Source organism: Daktulosphaira vitifoliae, unplaced genomic scaffold (assembly GCF_025091365.1).
Source record: "Daktulosphaira vitifoliae isolate Bord-2020 unplaced genomic scaffold, ASM2509136v1 Scaffold_4, whole genome shotgun sequence".
Classification (NCBI taxonomy): domain Eukaryota; kingdom Metazoa; phylum Arthropoda; class Insecta; order Hemiptera; family Phylloxeridae; genus Daktulosphaira; species Daktulosphaira vitifoliae.
Window position 1 is genome coordinate 6,179,893 of NW_026099575.1, and position 23,213 is coordinate 6,203,105.

The 23,213-nt window shown below is 28.2% G+C and overlaps 1 protein-coding gene across 1 annotated transcript; it reads left to right on the plus strand.

Moving 5' to 3' along the window:
• The first annotated feature begins 6 nt into the window (after positions 1 to 6).
• On the plus strand, positions 7 to 22,975 carry LOC126903620 (peroxidase). Its single transcript, XM_050681939.1, has 13 exons — positions 7 to 163; positions 18,459 to 18,582; positions 18,644 to 18,749; positions 18,806 to 18,978; positions 19,046 to 19,222; positions 20,462 to 20,655; positions 20,772 to 20,967; positions 21,035 to 21,380; positions 21,438 to 21,594; positions 21,699 to 21,869; positions 21,933 to 22,131; positions 22,412 to 22,517; positions 22,711 to 22,975. Exons 2-13 carry the CDS (start codon positions 18,459 to 18,461, stop codon positions 22,838 to 22,840), a joined length of 2,079 nt encoding a protein of 692 aa, XP_050537896.1. The 5' UTR covers positions 7 to 163; the 3' UTR covers positions 22,841 to 22,975.
• The last annotated feature ends 238 nt before the right edge of the window (positions 22,976 to 23,213 follow it).

The following is a 23,213-nucleotide window of genomic DNA, read 5'->3' on the forward strand; positions in this document are numbered from 1 at the left end:
ACAAAACTGATATTATATGAGCGCAATCGCGAATCCCAAGTGGTCCATTCATTCCTGAACTAGTGTAGTGGTTACGACGCGCACGAAACGGTAGTAAATAAAGACGCGTGAGTTGTGTACCGATAAAGTTTTCACCTATCTACCAGCGCCTCATCGGATTAAGGTAGGCAGTATATTGCATCAATATTATTTTTAAAGTTAGTTTAATGAAATAAATTATTGTTTAAAACTTTTTATAGAAGCATTAATTTTAATGTTTAAATTAATATTTACCATAATAGTCGACAGTTACCCTTATTAGTTTATGTATAGATAAGAATAAAAGATTTCCAAGAATTATACCAAAAAAAATCAATTTCAATTATATTTTCATGAATGAACTATTTTTTTTTTTTGTAGTATTTAATATCAGATAAATGTAATTAATTTTATTCGAAATAATAATTAACACCTTAACAAAAAAATTACATTTAAATACTAAGTACAGACTAAAATATTTTATGTACTTTTTTAAATTACATTAAACTTTTTTAAGTAAGTAAAATTTAAACGTGATATATTTAAGTTAAGAGCAATAAAAAGTTTTGAAAAATGTTATAATCATAACATTTTAAATAAAAAATTTTGTTAAAACGTTATCAAAAATACGTGATATCAATAAACGTAAAATAGTGTTAAACATAATACAGTTAATAACGTATAACAATTCTTATTAAAACAAAAATTCTATTCAAATGTTCTATTAAAAAATTGTCATTGGCTCATATTAAAAAATACTTATGGTAATTAATTACGTTTCAAACCTATTTAATGTAATATAAAAATGTAGTAACGTTAAAATTTGAAACGAAAAAAATTGAATAACATTTTAATATTTAAAACATTAAAAATAAAAACTGTACATCATTAAACTTTGAATAACGTACGTTATCTTATTATATAATAGAACAAGGAATAATTAATATAAATGTTTTACGAAAATTTTTATTTAATTCGACCCCTGTTAAAAATATCAGATGAAATTATTAAAAAAGTGAAACTTTTGAGAATTTTCAATATTTATAATATATAAAATTTTATTTTATTAAGTTTTTATAATTAAATTTTTAAAGAATGAATGTTTATTTTTACCATGGTTTAAGTAGCCAATAACATAAGTAAAATAACAATAAAAAATATGTCTAATGAACAATTACAAAAAAATTAATATTTTATATAGTCTCTTTATGTAAATATAGAAAAACAAAAGTTAATAAAGAATTTTAGTGATTTAGTAAATTTTAATCATAAAAGTTTGTATATAAATTTTTAAAGCATATATCACTATTTTCACTTTTATTTAGTTTTAATGTATGATTATTTTTACTTTAAATTTTATTCAAAGTACTCCATTTCTAAAAATACGTTGTTATGAATAACTTGGATTAGCTACAGTTTACACATATGAAAGTTACACAAGTAATTTGTTTTATAGTTAAATAATTTTAATAGTTAATAGTTTCTTTAATCTTCAACATTTATATTTTTGTACAATTTTGACAATATTTTTTGTTAATCTATTACAAAAAATAAAATTTTTATAATGTTCAAAGAACAGAGAAATTGAAGAATGTTGTATATTTCTAGTATAATATTTTAGAACGTAAATATTAGCTAAAACAAATATAGCTATGAGCAATTACTTTATATTCATTTTTTTTTTTGCGAAATAACTATTTCACATTTAGCTTTCACTATAGATTGGCTTATGTATAAATATAACATACTATAATCTATTATTTGAGAATAAAATAATTTCCATAAATATAAGGCTATAAATGTATAATTTTTTAATAAGATTCAAAAATATTTCTTAACGTATATTAATAAATTATTTTGTTTAAATTATGCCTCAATTAAATATTTTGTGATTATAAAATATTTATTCGTTTTGAAATTTCTTTTAGTTTTCAAGTTAAAGTTTGTTATTGATTATGCTTATTGGGTTTTCTGTAAATAACAAATTATAGAATTCTAAAAATTATAGAGCTATAACGTGTTTCGTAGTATTTTATAATAACATTAATATTTTGTGTTAAGGAATCGATAAAAAGTGATGAAATCGTCCAAAAAATACATTACATCTTGTTAACTCAATCATAAATTTCTTCGTATGTGTTCCTTTAAAATCATTGAATCTAATAAGTAGTATTAAAAGAAAGTTTGTATTGCACATTTTTTTGTCCCTTTACTGTTCTATTTAGGATTTATCTGATCAATCAGTTTCTAACCGAATCTAAAAATCTAAAAATAATTCGCACGTTCATTTATTGTTCAGTGTATGTGTTTGACAATATTTTAATATAGTATAATATTCCAAATCGGTCAAATCGATAGCGATTTGCTCCGGTTATAGTTGACGAAATATTAAAAAATTAAGTGTTGTTAGACGTGTTTATTTATCTAAGCATCTGTGGCGATTAGCCTCGAGCTCTGTGGCCTATGAAATTGCAAAATTAACCTTTCATTTAAATACTGCACTTATAGAAAATATTAAATATCCTAAATAAATAACTTTTTGCTCAATATTTTGCAAATTAAAAAAATATTCTACAAATAATTACGTATCACAATTTCTTTAAAACTACCCCAATATTAATTTTGGAAAAAGATTTAATTTAACAAACTGTGTACCATATAAAAATTTAATAACTTATTTTTCCATTAAACGTATAATATATTTTATATCAATAAAAGTTTCTGTTAAATTCTATCAAGCCCTAAATTAGAAAAACTCTGTATGATATTTAATAGTCTTGTTGTAAATTTTATGTTTAGATAAAGCCATAATTTTATTTTAATCTTTAATTGAAATTAAAATAATTGAAATTATTAAGATCAAAATAAACATTTAAGGTTTGAGAGTTTTTTGTAAATCAAAAATATATGTATTCCAACGTTTTCGTAATAAAATTACGAGAGCTAAAATATTTTCACAAATATTTTACGACAAAACGATTATAATTCAAGGGAAATAATTGCTCTACCGAAAAATGTTAATAGAAATGTGGTTGTGTATTTTGCGGTTACAAATAACGCAAGAATCGATCATTATTCAATTTATTATTTTTGTTATTTACTTATAAAATAATCATATATTATTAGCTGTTGGCAACTAGTAATCATAATACACACTAACATTACTGACATCTCAGTTCATTACTCATCATTTTATAATTTTAAAATGATTTCTGTATTAATTTTGCTCAAAATTGTTTCTAAAGATATTAAGCAACACGGTGATTATAATTTTAATTCAATTTTTTGTAATAAGTCAAAATGAGTCTAACCATTTTTACACAATCATGAGTAAAGGTATGGCACATTTAAGGCTTAATAGATATGGTAAAAAATGTACTCGTATTTTTTAGAAACTCCAGATGACATAGGTAAATGTTATAAAATATGAACACTGTCAAGCCACCAAATTGAACGTTAACATAGAAAGAAATCTATGTCCGGCACTAAACTAAATTACTATTTCAGGTCATGGTGAGGTTATAATTGTTTTTTGGGACTAGGACAAAATGGGTTTTTAAATGTTTCGATGGTTTAGTTGATAGCCAACGCATTACTTACAAATAATAACACTGATGGTTGTAATTTTAACTAGAGAAAAGTTGCTACTTTATCATCATTAAAATCATTTCGGCTTAATCTTTTTTATTTTCAGTCATAGAATCAACCATATGAACATCTTTGGATTAAATATAGTATAATTTGTTACGTCAATGTAATAACTTTTTTACGATTTGTAAAATTAAATGTAAATGTAATCCAATAAAATCATTACTCAACTTATAGAGAGAACATTAAAAAGTAAACGAGATTACCCAAATAGTAAATATTCTTTCACTTTCATTACCACTTTTTATTAATGTGTATCTTATGTACAAACTCAGTTTCTTAATGAACTATAGTAATTTCACCAAAGGGCTGTGCAAATATTTATGGGAATTTAAATAATGAATCAAAATTATTAAATTAAACGAGTCAGAAATAACATCGATAATTGTATAATTCGGTTACCACAAAGTAATCAAATCTCACATAATTGTTGTTTCTACTCAAAAAAGTACACGATTATATTTTACGGTTATAATTAAACATTTTTAATGACTGGTAGAGATAAAACGGTTTTATTAAATAAGGAACTTGAGAACTGATTATAGTTTGATTGGTGAAAATATGTGTTTAAAATAATTTTATTTCGACTTTTAAGTACATAAAATAAATAGTAACTACTTCTTTACAGGTATATATCGTCTTTTTGATTTAATGTTCAAATAATGTTTATCATTATGTTTCACAGAGTTTTTAATATTCATTTTCATAAATAATTTCACTTTCATTTTACAAAAAGTCAAGGTTTTTGCTTAAGACTAAATTTAAAAATTAAAATGAGCTGAATTGAATATAATAAGTTGCTTATTTCATTTTAAAAAGTACTAGAAGAACAAATAATTTAGATGAGAAAATTATCATTTTGTTACTCATAAAATGAAATTTCCAAAAATATGTGATTTTGTTCGTTTATGCACTTAATTTTTCTGTTACCTATATTTAATCACAAAAGAAATTACAATTTTCTTAAAAATTGCGTCATACTATAGAATATAGGTTAATTTGTTCAATGTAAACTTTATAAGTAACCATTAATACCTATAGAATTCGAACTACCGTTTAAACATTTTTTTTTTGTATTATGAAGTAATGCATACAATGAAATTAAACAAATAAAAATTATACTTTTAAAAACTTTCGAAGTATGAAGTAAATGAATTTGATATTTTTCGTAAAATTGTGTAAATCTCAACTTGACACGCGAACAATAATGAATTACTTAAAAATTGTAAGTAACTCATTATTGCAAGTTACAATAATGAGTAGTTGCACTTTTTACGCATACGCGCACAGAAAATTCATTAAATAAACAGTAAATAATTAGTGTTTTTCTTCTAAACCTTTACAGAGTGTTCAGTAAGTAAGGGAACGGATTTCTATTGTTCTCATTAATTTTAACAATTGACATGTTTCCTTACTTACTAAACTCTCTGTATAGGTTTGGACATTTTTTGTCATGCGGGCGTTTAACCATGTAAAGACGTGCTAGTTGCAGTAATTCGATAAATAGGTGCACTTGTACAATATCCGAAAAGAAAATATTATACAACAAATAATTGTTATTATTTAAATCCGTTATGCATTAGTTTCGTATTTACATAGAATAACGTAGCACTCTATACCGCAGATTATAGTGTACATGTACTTTTATGGTATTTTAGTATCGATAATTATATAGCTTATAGTGAAGGGTTCGATAGCAATCCGAGTGGGAAAACATTAACAATTATATTAAGAAAAATCGTTTGGGATTGACCAAGATTGTATGTAGTAGTAGATACAAGATTATTGACTCGTCACAGATTCTATTTAGCGTTGGTCCGTGTTGAGTGAAAAGCATCGTTAAAACAGAACAATGAATAAATCATTTGAGCAGTGCATAAAACATGGCCGATTATGAGAGATCAAAGAAAGGAGTCTACCTGTTGGGCGTTGGGTTAGTGACGCAAGTTCATTGCAACCGCTACAGTGCAGCGCGATCAGGAAAAACAATATTTTATACATCAGCAGATATAAAAGAGATCCTATTATTTACGTTACACGAATTAATTATTATTTGTACGGCAAATAGACGTTTCCAATATAAACGTTTTAGATAAATTCATTAAAAAGTCAAACAGCGTAGAAACGATAAATCTATTAACGTAGAATGTTAAGAAATTATGTGGTACTTCAGAAACGTCTAACTTAAACCATAATGATGTTTCATTCATAAATTGAAGACGTGTCAAAGTACAATAAATTAGTTAATATACACGTTTAAGCTTGACATTAAAGAATAATAAACTATATCGAATTTGTTTTACGGCTACTGCAACATAGCTATCCATGGTTTCGTAATATTTTGAAAGTAAAGTATCTGTTAAAAAACAACTTTTAAAACGCTTTCGGCCAAATAGTTGACAGCAGTATAATTTAAAACATTGCAGTTATTCATAGCGGCAGATCCTTAATATTTTTGTTAATTGAATTGAAACAGTAAGTATCACGATCCGTTACGGTGTATTCATGATCAAAAATTAAATATTATTATTAAATATTTTTAAATTTAGACTATTTCCTGGTCACAGCGTGCAGTGCTTCTATCAAGATACTATACTATTAAAAAACAATAATCTCAAAATCAACCAGATATACTCTTGAGTTTCTCTTATAACTCAATAAGAGTCTCTAGTAAATTAGTTTAAACATTTTTGTATACATTGGATATGGAAAACGTATATCAGATATGCGAACGACAGAAAAAAATACTTAGCAGATATTATATGTAAAACATTGAATTTCGTGCGGTTTTCATGACTCGGCCTTGATTGCACTAGGCCAGATCAAATAGAAATTACCCTATTAAAAATATTCTGTGAACATTCTTATTATTACCCACTGCGATTATCGTAGATCGGATAGAGTTACGCAAGGTCTGGGTAGCGAATTTTTACTTTGTCACGTTTAGCTCGCGTTTTTTAGTATTATTCTTATTGTTATATTACTGTATTCACAAAGAATTTTTTACTTAGATTTATATCTAATTTTGGATCAAACACGCTCTGTAATTTTGGCGCTGTTGGGTGCCTACTGTAAACGAGAAATAAAATCTTAGTTTAATCTTGTTTTTTCTGTGGCAATAATTACAAAAAAAAATTGTTTGCATAATAACGAGACCATAATAAGTGCATGTGATTTGAAAAATTATGTCAGAATGTTATTTATTTGGCGATCCCAGAATATATATAATCTACATTTTATTGAAAGTGAATTTTAAATCTAAAAATAATAAAGAAGCCCCAGAGGCGATTGATGTGACTAATGTGACTAATGCGTGTAATCGCCTACATCACGATTTTTGTTTAGGTACATTTAATTCGCCTTATTTCAATTAATAGTTTTTCAATTTTTATGAATTCATACAACCGTTTAGTGTCTATGGTACATGATCGTTTATGCGATAAAATAATAATATGTTATTAAATTTCAAAGAGCTACCGTTGGATTTAAGTTAATTGCCTTATTCGTTTAAACTTGTGTATTTTGTAGGTTTTCATTTAAAGTGCTTGTTTATAGTGTTAATTTTATCATAAAATCGCGTCGGATAAATTTAACAAACTATATTTTATTTAAAATTTTTTTGTATGAAAATAAGACGATTTTAAGAGAAACTTTTCTTAAAACAGTCAGACTTTTTTTTTTAATATTCTTAAATTTGAGTAAAGATCATTGTAGAAACGTGTTTAAATTTCATTATTATTATTTTTTTAATTATTTTTTAAATTATTTAATTTAATTATTTCGAATTAGATTTTTCTGGTACATCATATTCTATTAAAGTCATTGAACTTAAGTTCAATGATTTCCCATGGAGATTTAAACGATGAGTACTTTTTTATAACAACGGGTGGTTTACTATCGGTTACTTTTTTTTAGGCGAAGAATACGTTTGTATACATATGTTTGAGTTGTATAGGTTTTTTAGGAGTAGTTGTGCAATCGCAAGCATTGTCACTGTAGCACGCCTACATGCAGACAGAACGTTTGACGTGGGCAAACTATGCTATTTATCATTATCATTATTGTGTGAGACGAACGGATACGGCAGCTTAATGGGTTTAATTGACTGAGAGATATGGTAAAGTGTATCGCTTTCATGGTGATCCAGATTCTTAAACGGTATATTCATACGGTAATTGCCGTTTTGTAGAATTCATAAATGATGTATTATACATGGCACATATCAGCGCGTGTACGTAATAATATAATTTTAATAAAAATAATTATAAAAAAAAACCGGACTTTCATTGTTGAAAAAAAGCGAAAACCGGTTTTAGGAAAGAACCGTTTGATCTATTGGTGGGTACGCTTAGTTTTGCCGTGGAATTGTTTTAGTATTACTGATCCGATTGTATAATATTCAGGACGTGTGGTAAACTAAATAACGTTGCGGTGGTTATAGAACGACTATATAAATATCAAGTACGGCGTGCTCCGAGTACTTATAAAAGCGTGAGTTCAATTAAAAAACATATTTCAGTCACTTCCCATTCATATTTTCTCCATGTACGTACTGCAATGCCATTTACTTGGACCGTCTTGCTATACACCAATCACAACATGTCATAATATCGATCGAAACCAACATAGTCCATATATGTATATATATATATATTTATTTTTTGTCATTTATTATCTATAAAGACATTTTTAAGTGTTATTTTTTATTTAGTACCAATTAAATATTGAAATTACTTATAACGATTAAATCCAAACTTGTTGCATAAAATTACAAGGCGTATAATCTCGTCGGTGTAGGAACGGAGAAACGTATCAACCAAAAAAAAAAAATTTATTCATTAATATTTTTGTACAATTACTCTTGTGAAAATTTGTTTTTAAACCGTGAACATTTAAACGTGTATTAACTTGAGTTATAACTTTTAATTCTAACAATTCTCCAACATTCTAAACCGACGAACTTGTAACACACGAATGTGATCAGCTCAAACTCGTGTTTTTAGAATAATAATAATTTTGTTAACGTGTTTATATATTATTAATAAGTTATAATAATAATCGACATATTATAGGTACAAACACTTAATTATGGGCATCCATACTATAATTTGAATTTTCTACGCGAGTTGATAGAAATTATTAAATAACTCTTAAGCCGTTTAACTAGTTGAGGAATCTATTTCTTTCCAGGTTACATAGTTAAGCAATTGAAGATAACAGTTTTAAGCTGTCGACGTTGCGTTATCGCAGAGTTCATCTTGAGTTTATCCGTGTTTACCCTTTCATAGCATATATGAATAATAATATATTAGACTAATAAGAAAACGGTTAAGGTTAAACTGTTGGCAGTGGCTCGATGTTTAATACTTAACTAGCACATCGGAAATCGTTTAGAATAGAATTGTAGCTATTTTATTTGCCAACGTGTTCTAATGAACAACTATTTAAGGGCACAGTAAGAGGGTGTAACTACTCTGCAACAATTCTTTGCGTAACTTGCACTTGTATTTACATATTCTAATAGTATAGATGACTGTATGTGATTTAATAGTGCAATGGAAATTAATAAAATGTTCTATGTGATAGTCTATTAGTTATTAAGTATAATTTATAATTTTCTATGTAATCATAGTTGACAATTTCACAACATAATATTTTATTAAAAGAAAGAGTTGACGATTCGAATTTACAGTTGGAACTTGAACTGTAGCAAGTCTAGTTGTTTCACTAAAATCTAATCAATCTAATAAAAATTTTCAATCAACATTAATTTGTGTGCATGAATACAACTACCGTGACACAAATATTGATTTAATTTATATTATCCTCATTGGCCTCGATACAATTTATTTATCTTTTTAGCCTTGTAACAAGGTAGGCTGCCTAGTAATTATTAATAATTATTAAAAGACCTTACTTTAGTACATTTCCTTCAAATTTTTTTGTAATACAATAATTAATAGTTCGTTTTCAATTATATCATTTATATATTTATATAAGATATATTCGGTTTCGGATTTTGCATTTTTCCTTTTGATATTGATTTACACAAATGCTTTTTTTTCTTAATTTTTATAAAGTGTATGTGCACAAAGGTACATTGATACCGTCGACGCGCATTAGTAATTTTGCTTCATCGAGTGTTTTAATATTATAGATACTAATTACTTGTATATTATTACAACGAAATTGATTTTAAATCTCGATCTTGATTCTCAATCACGGCAGTGGTAACATAAATTAGTATTTAAAATATAAAAAATTGTGGAAAAAATTATCTATTAGTTTATCTCAAAAAAATATTGTACACAAAATAAATATATTTCCAAATTCATATATTGTTAACCCAACCAATTGATTATTTCATCTGAAAATTAAGCATAATTAAAAGGTAGATGATAATTTAAAAAAAATTACATTTTTTATATTATTAATAACTAAATTATCGTTGTTGATCTTTTAATTTTTTAAATTACTGTAATTTTTGCTAATAGTAATATAGAAAACTATTTTAATTTAATAATGCAAAAAATTCTCATTTCAAAATAATTTAAAGTTTTACCAATCCAACATAGTCGTATAATAAAAATTTACTTATTCAGACACCGTGTATTTACCTAAAAATATATTGGTTTCTTCTAAAAGTTTTCAAGTATATTTTGATCTCTTGTGATTTAAAACTAAATCAGATTAAAATATGTATCACGTAAAAAACATATCTTGAATGAACATGTATTATTTGGCTAGGTGAGTAATGTCCCCTTAAGCTAACAGTGTCGGCGTCTATATGAGCCATTGAGTATAATGACGAAATATACTAGAAATATTGTCGATCAATGTCCTAACGTCTTATTAAAAAAACGATTAAAAAACATAATAAAATTAACAATCTAATAATTATTCATGAGTAAAATAACTATCTAACTGACAGGTTGTATAAAAGTACAGAACCGCACTTATACATTATCTAAGCAAAAGTGTTGTTTATTTTACGTTTAAATTCGTGTATTTGATTTTTATTCTACGCTTAGGGCAATGAGCTGTAAATCAAATAAATTATTAACGCAGACATTTTTTTATTGTATAGCTGTTGATCGTTATATTAGTCATTATTAATTTTTTGTTTTTGCGGTTTTATAACAGTACTTGCTGAAGCACTTCAATTTTTTGTCACGTTATGTATCATGTAAACCATATTAAATTTCATACAAGGGAAAGTGTAGATGCCGAAGGATGTTATATTCAATAGTGCGAATCAAAGGAAAACAGTAGTAAATCTCCTGTGACACTGCGTGTATCGTGTTACCTTGAGCGAGTGCTTTATGCCTTATGACATGGTTTGATGTTTCAGATATATTTTGGTCAATAGAAAAGTACCTTAAGATTTCAGAAATTAAACAGGAAATTTTTTTAATTTTCTCGTGACGATAATTGCTTATAAGCTCATAATGCCGTGGGGGCCAATTAACCACATTAACATATATGACTGTATAATATGATGCATAATGTCTATATTATTGATAGCCGTTTATAGATGTCTGTATAGTCGAGCTAACGATTGCAATAGATCGGTAGCTTAACATTGAAATGTCCGAGTATAATCAAAATAACGATTTATTTGTTACAATAGTAGTATAATGTAAGCGTAGTGAAAATTAAGAAAAAATAATTGGTATAGAATAAAACCGATATTTTTATAAATAAAATTACTTAGTTGAGACTTTGGATATTAAAATTGGGGGAAAGTAATAAAGCCTCGGGGTGCTGAGCACCCCCTAGCAATTCCAGTAGTAATGCCATTGTGCTAGTGTCAAGTTGAAGGCCATCACAAATTTCATACAACTAATCTATCGATGCGCACACAGCATTGCGGTTTTAAGCCAAATTCTATAAAATTGTTGGAATATCTACTGTTTTTATAGGTAAACCGCAACGCGAGTACAAATAGGAAAAGTCCATTGAAATTTGCTAGACCTTAAATTTGGAAATGAATTACACGCCATTTTATTTGATATTAATACAATTTTAAAAATCAAATCAAATTACGTAATTATGCTTTGGGGACTGTTTAATCGTGGGAAGAATTTTTGATGTTGTGCAATAGAAAACCCGTTGCGAGTCCTAAATTATACTTGCCGCCTTAAATGCATAACACCGTGTTCTAATAATATAATTATTTTTATGTATGCGTAAGAGACAGTGCACACTAATACGTTTGTATTAATCGATTTTGATCTGTGGTAGATCAGATGTAGTGCTGTGACTTTTTTCGGCAACGAATGTATTATTTAAGATCTCGTTAAAGTGTAATTGTCAGCAACTAGGTCAATTTTTGTTTGTAAAAAAAAAGAACACAAAAATACTATGCAGCCTCGACATGTGTGTATTTAACACGATTTTAGATCGAAAATGGCAAAAAATCGGTTGTGTTGACGTAACTGCTCGTGATAATCGGTTTTTTCGTTAACAGAAGAAAAGCAATCGATTGCACTTGATTTTGCAAGTTTCCAATGATTTTGGGGCAGAATAAACGTGAGGTCAAATGTCTGTTCATTTTGCATGTGTACATTTACGAGACAGCTTATAGGTATTAACCTATTTTTTATTTGTTGACTGCTTGCGTTGTTCAACCCAACAGACTTAGTGTTACAACTGGTAATACTTTATACCATTTGACATCCAACGTCTATTGCTTTTGCAGACCTCATTAATCCTTAGTTAATTTCTTTAAGAGNACCTCATTAATCTTTAGTTAATTTCTTTAAGACTTGTAATCGTGTGTTGAGATAATATTCGAAGAGCCTTTCCAATTATTGGTTGCTCTACAAGTCTGACACTCATTGTTTCACCATTTTGTCAGTTGTTAGTAAAAGTTGTCGGTTTAACGAAGAAAATAGAGACAATTACATACATTTGAACCGGCAGCCGTAATGTCAGTGACGAGGAAATCGTCAGAACAGAGACAATTTAATTGGAAGCGGCCGACAATAATATGTGCGTTTTATGTTATTAGACGGGCTGAAATAATGAAAGGCTATTAGGTTTGTTATATTGTACTTGTCAGTCGCCTGCGAGGTTTACACATTAACCGGTGTTTCTTAAAGATCATTTTAGCTTATATAACTTAAAATGGTAACCGCATTTGAACCAACCCGGTGGTTATTAAGGTTACAAGTTACAACTGTAATAACGTCTGTGACATTGAACTACGCGATACCATTATGGTAAGGTCATATAAAGTTTGGGCGCGATTTGTATCAATTAAAAAACTTTTAAATACTAATATTTGTTTAAAACTTACGGTTGGATGATTTTTTCAAAAAACAATCGAAAAGCTGACTTAAAATTGGTGTATCCTATTTTACATAATAGTAGTATTTATTCAACCCACAATTAAAATGATTCATGGCAACTATTTTGAAATATTACCAAATTAAAATCTATAAGTAATCTAACGGTCATGGCAAATTTTTGGTGGTTTACTCCTCCTTAGCCTAACACAATGCACAATACTCGAAGTACTATGGTGTATAATTATCATTAATACAATAGTCCAAGTAAGAAACCTTTTCAAAATTGTGCAATAGCCATCTGAATTCATTATCATTCATCCTGCAACATATAAAATATAGTCAAAAAGCTTTCCGGGGTTTAGATGTTATTCGTCCTAGTTTTTTTATACTTTAGAACCACATATCTTTTTTTTTTTTTGCAATAAAAATTGTACGCAATTTTGCATGTGAATTAGCTGTTTTGAATGTTCTAAGAATGTCTGTAACGACTCACTTTTGTTGCGTAGACATCAGCCTTCTATGTTAATTTCATCAATTAATTATCGATCAGCTACTGATATAGATCAGCACCAGTCACAATTTAGTTGCGAAATTACGTGAATTTACTTGGCCTTGACACTGCAAATAACACTCTTAACCCACAGCCACTGGCGTTGAAAAATTTACCGAAAACTTTGACTCCTGTGAAAGATCATTAGTTGTATTACTTGACGTGCGTGCTTATACAATTCATATTGATAATAATTAGCATAACGCGTATGCCGACCGTTTTGTAATGGACTGAGGCGAGTCTCGTTGCATATTACAGTGACATAACTAGGTTACGGTTATTTTTTTGAGGTGAACGAGCTGTCTATAATAATCAATCTATCTTTTAGAGATTCCGTCGCAAGGTGGTAGGTGGCTTTGGGCGGCAGTATATATTCCTAGTTTAATATTAATGAATAATATTTTAGAACTCCAATTAGTTCTTCAAATTATTGTTTTTTTGTAATATCTGAATGAGGATTAATTTATCTTGCCACCGCCTCTATCATTCGTATTTATGCGTTTATAATATGAGTAACCCTGATGTTTGTCCACAATATAACGTGCCTATAAATATTAACGGAATTTACATTTTATTACTTGTAGTTATTTATGAATTATTCTTATTCTTTTTGGAAATCAATCGACCCAGATTCCCTTGCAAAGAAACATAACCAAGGCCGGAATGTAGCGCTCAAATGATTATATTTCTATTCATATCTATTTACTAAGAAGGTCTGTGTCTTAGTTAATGTTTTTTTAAATCTTTATTAATATTTAATCATAAACGATAGAAAAGAAGTCTTAAATATCCAAAATAAATTATTACATACAAATTAAAAAATTTTATTTTATTTAGTTTTATTTTTAATAAAATTTACAAATTTTATTGTTTTTTTAACATTTATATTGATACTGACGACCAATAATAATAATTAATCGATATAAAATAGATATAAAACATGAACAATTAATGTTTTATATCTTTATTCTATTTCAAACTATTCATCAGTGCCGTCGAATAAATCCGGTAACCTGTCAATTAAACAGAGCCGCGCACAATGTAAAGAACCTTACGAAAAAGAATTTCGAGCAAACATGAACGGTCGTTTGTTTAAAAAGGTAATTTTTGATTAAAAAATGTCTTATAAATATCTCGATTTTATATTTGCCTAGATTTCGTAAATCGTATCGACGACAATACTTGTTATTATTAAAATATCATATTATTGTGTTTTATCTGAGTTTTAGTAAAATTTGTATAATTCCAAAGTATTATGTCTGATTTAGCATCTTGGAAGGTAGTAAACATAAGTTGAATTAATTTGGTGTAATGGATGATTAGATGAAAGAGATATTGGCGTAAAGTTATTTTTTTAGTTTATACCAAGAATGTGATGCTACGTTATACAACGGTTTTTTAATCATATATATTCGGAGAGACAGTAACTTAAACAGCGATGAGACAAAATTAATATCGTATAGACCGGTTTGCTAAAACGGCGCATTTGAAACAAATTACAGTTTATTAAACCACATGATAAATTATTCAAGTGAGAGCCTTATACCGTGTTATTTCTTGTGTTAATTTTCATACGTTATCAATTGATAGTAGTTAAAACGGACACACAGTTTTTTATCTAAGTGATAAACGTACCAATTAGATGAGTAGGATGATGTTTATCCAAGTGAAATTGCCATTAGCGAAGACAAGAATATCTTCTTGTTTAAGTAGATTTCACTTCACACCATCGTTTCTTGGAGTATTCAACACCCCTACACTAAAAATTATTAATTGCACATCGTGTGTTATGTTTCTTTAGTATGTCATTCTTGGTAACTGGTTTAAAAATAATTATTTTATAGTATTTTGCTTAACCTCAATGATAATACGAATGATTTGCGTATAACTTTATAATTTTCTTTACCCAAAAAACTTATTATTGGCAGCTTAGAAATGAAAATTTACTAATTTTCTGTTGGAATATCTTACAAATCCAAACTTAATAATGCCATTTAAATAATTTTTTCTATTTTATTCTAATATTGAAATCAAAATAATCTATATAAACAGACATCATATTTAAATTAATTTAAATCTTTATCTATTACAACACTTATAACTAGACCAATGTATTATGAAATTCAACTAATATAATTCAACTCAAGTTTGACACAATTTTTAAAACTAAACATGTGAAAGGTTTTGTAATCCATTAAGTTTATAATTAAAAATTTAAGTAATTTTTAAAAACTGATATCGGAAATTCAAATTTTTTTACATGATTTTTAGTGTAGGAAGAAACAAGAAACACATATTTCAGTCAATACTATTTATGAATAAAATTGCGCATGAGAAATATAAATAAAGATATCTTCTCATCAAAAGCCCCGAAGTACTTTGCGCTAGTGTGAACCTAACACATGTAAATTATCTTGTCCACAAGTGTTCAGTAAGACAATAATGACTAGCTGGGGTCAATATGTCATTCGACGTATCGTGGATAACGGCCGAACACATGCATGGCCACGACTATAATAATAATAATCATAGTAATAATAATAATAATTATTATTGTTGTTATTATCAATGCAGAACAGTGTTAAATAAAAAAAAACACACCCAAATCGCGGATAAATCGCCCTTGACATGATTATTAATAGTCTCACGATATTATGATATTTACTTAATGTGTTTACGAGGTGTGTACTTTATTGTTTAATTTTGTAGCCGGTGAAAATTCTGTGTATGATATTTGTTTAAAGAATCGATGTAAATATCTATACATTTTTAAATTAATCTAGGTGATCAAACTATTAAGAGAAAGTAAAATAAAACATTTTCAAAAACTCATTGTTTTCTGGTATTATTATGATAAAACTAATGAGCTAGACAATAAATAGTGTATTTTTTTCATTGCTTATTTTAAAATTGTCATTAACAGATCACTTTATGTTTCTCAGTAATGGTATACTGCATCAGTTGATGGTCAAGTCCATTAACTTAAAATAAACGGATAATAATGCAATAAGAAATTTCATTAATGCTAAAAATTTACAAATGGATTTGTGTGCTGAAAATATGCGCAAAGTGGATCCAAAATTTCAGCCGAAATAATTAAACAGAGTCAATATATCCAGTGCTTTTTCATTGATTCAATATTAAATTAATAAATGTAGAAGTCATTCTGCATTTTAATCAATAATCCAGATTTAGCGTTAAGTGCTATTACTGTATTTATTTTTATTTTTTTTTTGTCTTAAAGATCATCTTTAAGTATAGAATTCTGTCCTGATTCGAAAGTTTTGTGTTATTGTAATGCTAAAAATGAAAAAAAAAAAAATGTTTTTGACGGCATACCAAAAATTAAATTGAACTCAGTAAAATGATTGGCCTAAAAAGAGACTTCTTAAATAATGATAATATACAAATTAAATGTGTTTAATTGTCTACACACATGTTTTAGATTTATAAGTTTACGTTTATTACTTTTAAAATTATACCCAAAAATGCTTTACTTTTCAACCTACTCTCGTAGATTTGAGTCATTCTTTTATCAATTTATATTCAATTTTATTATTAAATATTTTTGGTAATGTGATTCTATCGCCGAAAAATTACTGACGCTAATAATATAATTATCATGGCTCAAATGAAAATTAAACGTAACAATTTGAAAAAAAATTAATTTTTATAAATATGTACACATATTTTTATTTTGCAACATAATTTATAAATTCTACATTATATAACAATATATGAAATATCTAATATCAAAAATGAAAGTACTTATCCTATATTCAATGCAACTGGTTGCATTGAAAAGGTTGAAAGCTATACCAAATATAGTTGCCCAAAAATGTGGTTTGACATTTTTTATCATTCATTTTTTGATTATCAAACGTTGACGAGCCACTTTTTATTGTTCTTTGATCCGAAATTATTACATATATGAAAACAATGATACAGGGAACTTTTACGGTATTGTATTATTTGGAAAACAATAACTAAACAAACAAGAGTATCAATGTCAAACTCTGTAGGTATTTTTAAATGATGTAACTCATAACTGTAGTTATTCGGTTAATATACATAAATTTGATTGGATATTTGGTTATGTTAGGAGTCAAAGATCAAATAAAGCCATTAAAAAACAAGTAGTCCGTGTTGCAATTTAGAGTCTTGTGGACGGATAATAGATATGTGGGGAAGTATATTGCTTGTAGTTTTCTATGAGCAGCAGTAAAAAATTTTAAATTAAATTATCTTGGACGGCAGATTTGTGTAGGTTTTTGTTAAAACTTAAATGGAAAGTTTTCGTTATAAAATAACTAGTATCTAAACTTTATTTAAATATTGCGCCATCTGCTATGTGGAGAAATTTTCGGAGAAAAGTATTTTAAAGGAATCTATCGTATTTATTAGTCAGAAGTTGTTTATGTCATGTGCTAGATGTAACAACCATAAATTAAGAGCATAAAAAATTCCTAACTTATAATGGAATTACTATTTATTTAATTTGTAAAAGACGTCTTATGTTAAATGCAAACTAAATTAAAAAAATTTAACGAGTTTGGACAAAAATAGTAAAAGTTTATATGATATGCTACGTAATATTTCAGTAGTAATAATTAGTTAAGAAAAGTTGTCTAGCATAATAATTTAAAAATATGTATTATCCAGCTCTGGTAAAAAACTAAGCGAAACGTGTTGTTTTGTTAGTTTTGGTTAGGTATTTTGTATGCAAAGTAGTGAATATATTGTAGATTATATCTGTTGACTTAGACTCATGTATGATACAATAAAAGTAAACCAAATATATAATACACTGTATAGTTCGTATGTAAATGTAAGATATTGTAACTAATGCTATTAGAAATACTCTTTATTTTATATTTAAAAAATAAATAATTAAAATCACTCTAACGTTGTTACAATCATTAACTAATAACATGTACTTCATTTTATAGATGACGCTGAACACCAATGTAGCCATTTTACTGGCAGCAGGTTTATTCTGCTCAGCTTCTGCCATATACCATCATTCACCATATTATCAATCTCACGACCCATACGCCGTAAACAATCACTCCGGTACGTTCAAATGAAATTTTATTCGATCCTTTATTTGATACATACATTCTTGAAATTTTAGGATATCATCCACAAGCGTCCTATGGTCATTCCTACCAAGCACCTCATGGTGCTGGTTTCCGTCAGCTAACACCAAACGGTTTGGGATCACGTCCAGGACCCAACAAGTATGCACTTTTAATCCTTAATTTTTAAACTCATGATAACTAATTATTTTTTACAGTTTTGGTGAAATATCCACTCCACCCCAAGGAGCCGGATGTTTACCACCGGTTGGTCCTTGTCCTAATAGCAAATACAGAACCATTGATGGATCCTGTAACAACTTGAGATATACCAATTGGGGAACACCAAATTCTAAATACGCCCGTTTGTTACCACCTAGATACTCCGATGGTAATTGGTTAAAATTTTTATTGAATTAATTAATTATGAATTTACAAAGTATGATTGTTAAAAATAGGTATCCACGCGCCTCCAACATCCCTTACTGGTGAACCATTGCCCAGTTCTCGTCTTGTCAGTATTGTTATGTTCCCAGACGTTCCCATTCCTGATCCAGTCTGGACATTGATTACCATGACATGGGGTCAAATTGTTACTCACGACATGTCCATGTCTATGGGTACTACTCAAGCAAGTAAGTGTCCGCAAGAAATATAAACTAAAAATACTGCGCTTGTAGTTTATCACTATTAACGGAACACTTTTTTCGCCCTATGACTAACTATGCGAACTTAATGAATAGTGTTTTAATATTTGATTATGTAAGTCATCATCAGGCTAAGGTGAAAGTAATTCTTTGACGTGTACATACGATTCCCATGTACCTTACATGGTGATGACATTAAGGAGCATATGGATAGATGTGTTAGCGATACTTTTTATAATTATTTTGATCTTATAGTTATTTAGTACAGTTTGCCTATAGCATTTCACTATGGATACATATATATTTTTATGACAAACCGGTCGCCAATTATTTTTCTTTGAAAAAATCATACATATTACGCCTTGGGCAAAGATGATACTCTATGGGTCATTCTACAGAATTTTTTACTTGGATACGCAATACTGTAAACATTTAATTTTTATGTAACGTAACTGAGTAAACTAATATGACTAAAAAGTTTTGAGACTTGCAAAACTAAGAGAAAATTCTAGTTGTGCGTATTAATGTTATCGTATTATTATTATCATCATCATTTTTTTGAATCCGAATTGTTTGTTTAACAAAAGGAAGAGTTTTTGGTATGAGTGTGCATGTGTTTTTTCGTTGAACACTCTTCTTTACTGGTTTTATGAATATCACACACAGTGTACTGCACGAGTATGTCAAACAACAATAACACTCGCAAGCGGGTAATAGCGATTTCGTGACTATTATTTTATATCTTGGTAGTGTTTTAGAGCGTCCATCGTCACGTTAGATTATATTACATCGTAACGGCACCAATGAGTTAAATGTTATGCGTATAAACCGAAATCTTATGGTTGTATTATACTCATCTGAGTATCATGTCAAATAAGATTACGCGTATTATATCATTATTGTGCATATTACACGTGACAGCCACTTTCAAAATAATAAGGTTTATAGTCCTTATAATATTTGTAGTTATTAATGGTACTATATCATGGCTAAAAGTATATTACAGGCAATTAAGGAAAATAATATTTAAATTAAATTATATTTCGTGTTTTCCGTGTGTTAGAATTGAATTTTAATCTCGATTATGAAATATAATTTGTTAACACTTTTATGAGTGGTTTACATCACAGGTTTGTGTCATTAATAGGCGTTTAAATTATTATAATTACTGTGATTTTGATTTTAATGCCACGGAATGTTGAAAAAATATTTTTTTTCACCCAATAGAACGTCATTCCATCAGATGTTGTGATGACAATGGCCGTTTGTTAAGCAACAACCCAGACGTTCACTGTTTCCCCATCACCATCCCCGAAGACGACCCAGTTTTCTCCAAATTCAATAGAGAATGCATGAACTTTGTTAGATCAACCACCGATTTAGAAACTGGATGTAATGCTGGAAACCAACCCGCCGAACAAGTAAATTAATCATATTTCATATTAAATGACACCTGATCAATAAAAAACTATTATAATTAAAACTAAAAATTCTCTGTGCTATTTTGATATTGTGAAAATATAATGGACGTTTACAGTTAGTCGTCGTATCCCACTGGATGGATGCTTCTTTCGTATATGGCTCAAGCCAAAGATTAGCTGACAATCTTCGTGAAGGTATTGGTGGAAGATTGAGAGTTGAATTCAGAGATGGAAGACCATGGCCACCAGCAGCAGCTAACAAGAGTGCCGTATGTGATCAACAAACGGATGAAGAACCATGCTACCAATTCGGTTAGTGCGCAAAACGCTAAATTATTTTATATAAATTATAATATATCATTGTGTTATACATTTTTAGGTGACCGAAGAGCAAATCAAAATCCACAACTGACTGTTTTGCAAATACTTTTACTCAGAGAACATAACCGTATTGCTACAGTTTTGTCGCATGTTAATCCTCATTGGGACGATGAAACCCTTTATCAAGAAGCCAGAAGAGTCCTTATCGCAGAATTCCAACACATCAACTACCACGAATGGCTTCCAATCATCTTAGGAACCGAAAATATGTTGAAATACGGTTTGTTGTACAAGAATAAAGGTTACACCAACGATTACAAGGAAAATGTCGATCCAAGTGTTATTAACGCTCATGCTCACGCTGCTTTTAGATACTTCCATTCGTCCATTCAAGGACAATTCCAGTAATTATTAGTTACGAATTGATTTTAATTATAAATAAAATGTGTGTTTCATTTTAGTTTGATCGGGGAAGATCGTAACTTACTAAGTGCTGTCAGATTATCTGACTACTTTAACAGGCCTACCATCATTGAACAAGGGTACAACTTTGACCATTTGACCAGAGGTTTAGCTACACAAAGCCAAGAAGAAGTTGATCCATTCTTCACCAGTGAAGTATGTTCATGTTACTTTATTTATTTAATTTATATGTCATATAAAGATTAAAATTTGGCTTTTTGTTAAATAACAATAATTAAATTTATTTAATTATTAAACAGATCACTGACTTCTTATTCCGTAACGGTCGTCCATTTGGTCGCGATTTGAGAGCTATTGATGTGCAGAGAGGTCGTGACCATGGTCTTGCCTCCTACAATGACTACAGAGAATTCTGTGGTTTACCAAGAGCACATAAATTCGAAGACTTCTCCGACTATATTGATGTTGAAGTAATTTTTAACTTTTAACTAATTTAACATTTTACGTTTTTAATAAAAAAACTTGATCTTAAGCGTATTGAAAAACTTGCACTGCTTTACAACCATCCTGATGATGTGGATCTCAGTGTTGGAGGTTCTTTAGAAGCTCACGTACCAAACACATTAGCTGGACCTACTTTCTTGTGCTTATTGACTGAACAATTCTACAGAACTAGAGTATCTGATCGTTACTTCTACGAATTGGGTGGACAACCAGGTTCATTCTCACCAGGTAAAATTTAGGGGTTCCTGTTTACATATAATAAATTAAATACTATTAGAGTTAACACATATGATTATAATTCATGCATACTTCGTAATGTCAAAAAAATAAACAAAATAATTCTAAAAAAATATTTTACTAAAAAGTAAAATATCTTAAATTGAATTTATATTATACTACAAATTATTGTTTACACTGAGAAGACTGGTTGTAGGTTAATCAATGAAGAACAAGAAATTTAAAAATATATTTAGTTATTATATTTTTTAATACATTTTTTATTTACTAGAACAACTTAATGAAATCCGCAAATCTAGTTTATCAAGAATTTTCTGCGACAACAGTGACGATATACACACAATTCAAGCTCAAGGATTCTTGAAGATTTCTGACAAGTGAGAAACGCTTCTTTTTAATATGTATATTTTTTTACTATTAGTCCATACCAAACTAAAGCAATATATTATCACAATTATACATTATGATAATAACACCATAGCTGAGGAAACTNCATTATGATAATAACATCATAGCTGAGGAAACCAATAAGGGTATGACAATATAAATGATAAAATTATTATTTTTTAGAAACCCATTGGTATCATGTAATGATTATGATAGAATCCCATCAATTGACCTCAACTTCTGGAAAGAAGAATCTTATGGTCATGCTGCTCCACAATATGGAGGTTATGTTGATAGTTACAAGAAGAAATAAAAAAGACCAACGATAATGATTAAAAAGTGTAAATAATAGTATTGATTGTCTTCTATAAGTGTTCTGTCGTTTCTATTTTTCTATCTTTTGATATTTCTTAACACTGTATAAATTTCTAAGATGATCAATCATTTTTTTTAAAATGCTCAAACCATTATATTATGTATAATTATAATTTAATTGAAATATTGTTTGATGTTATTCATATGAATATTAAGTATTATGTAAAATATAAGTATATTTTTTTACTTATGTCATTAATTAGTATAATAAGTAATGTAATCTGGATTAAAGTTAGCCAATACCAATTATGTTATTTATACAGTTTCCACTATATATTATACATATATACAAGAAATGATGTTCATATTAT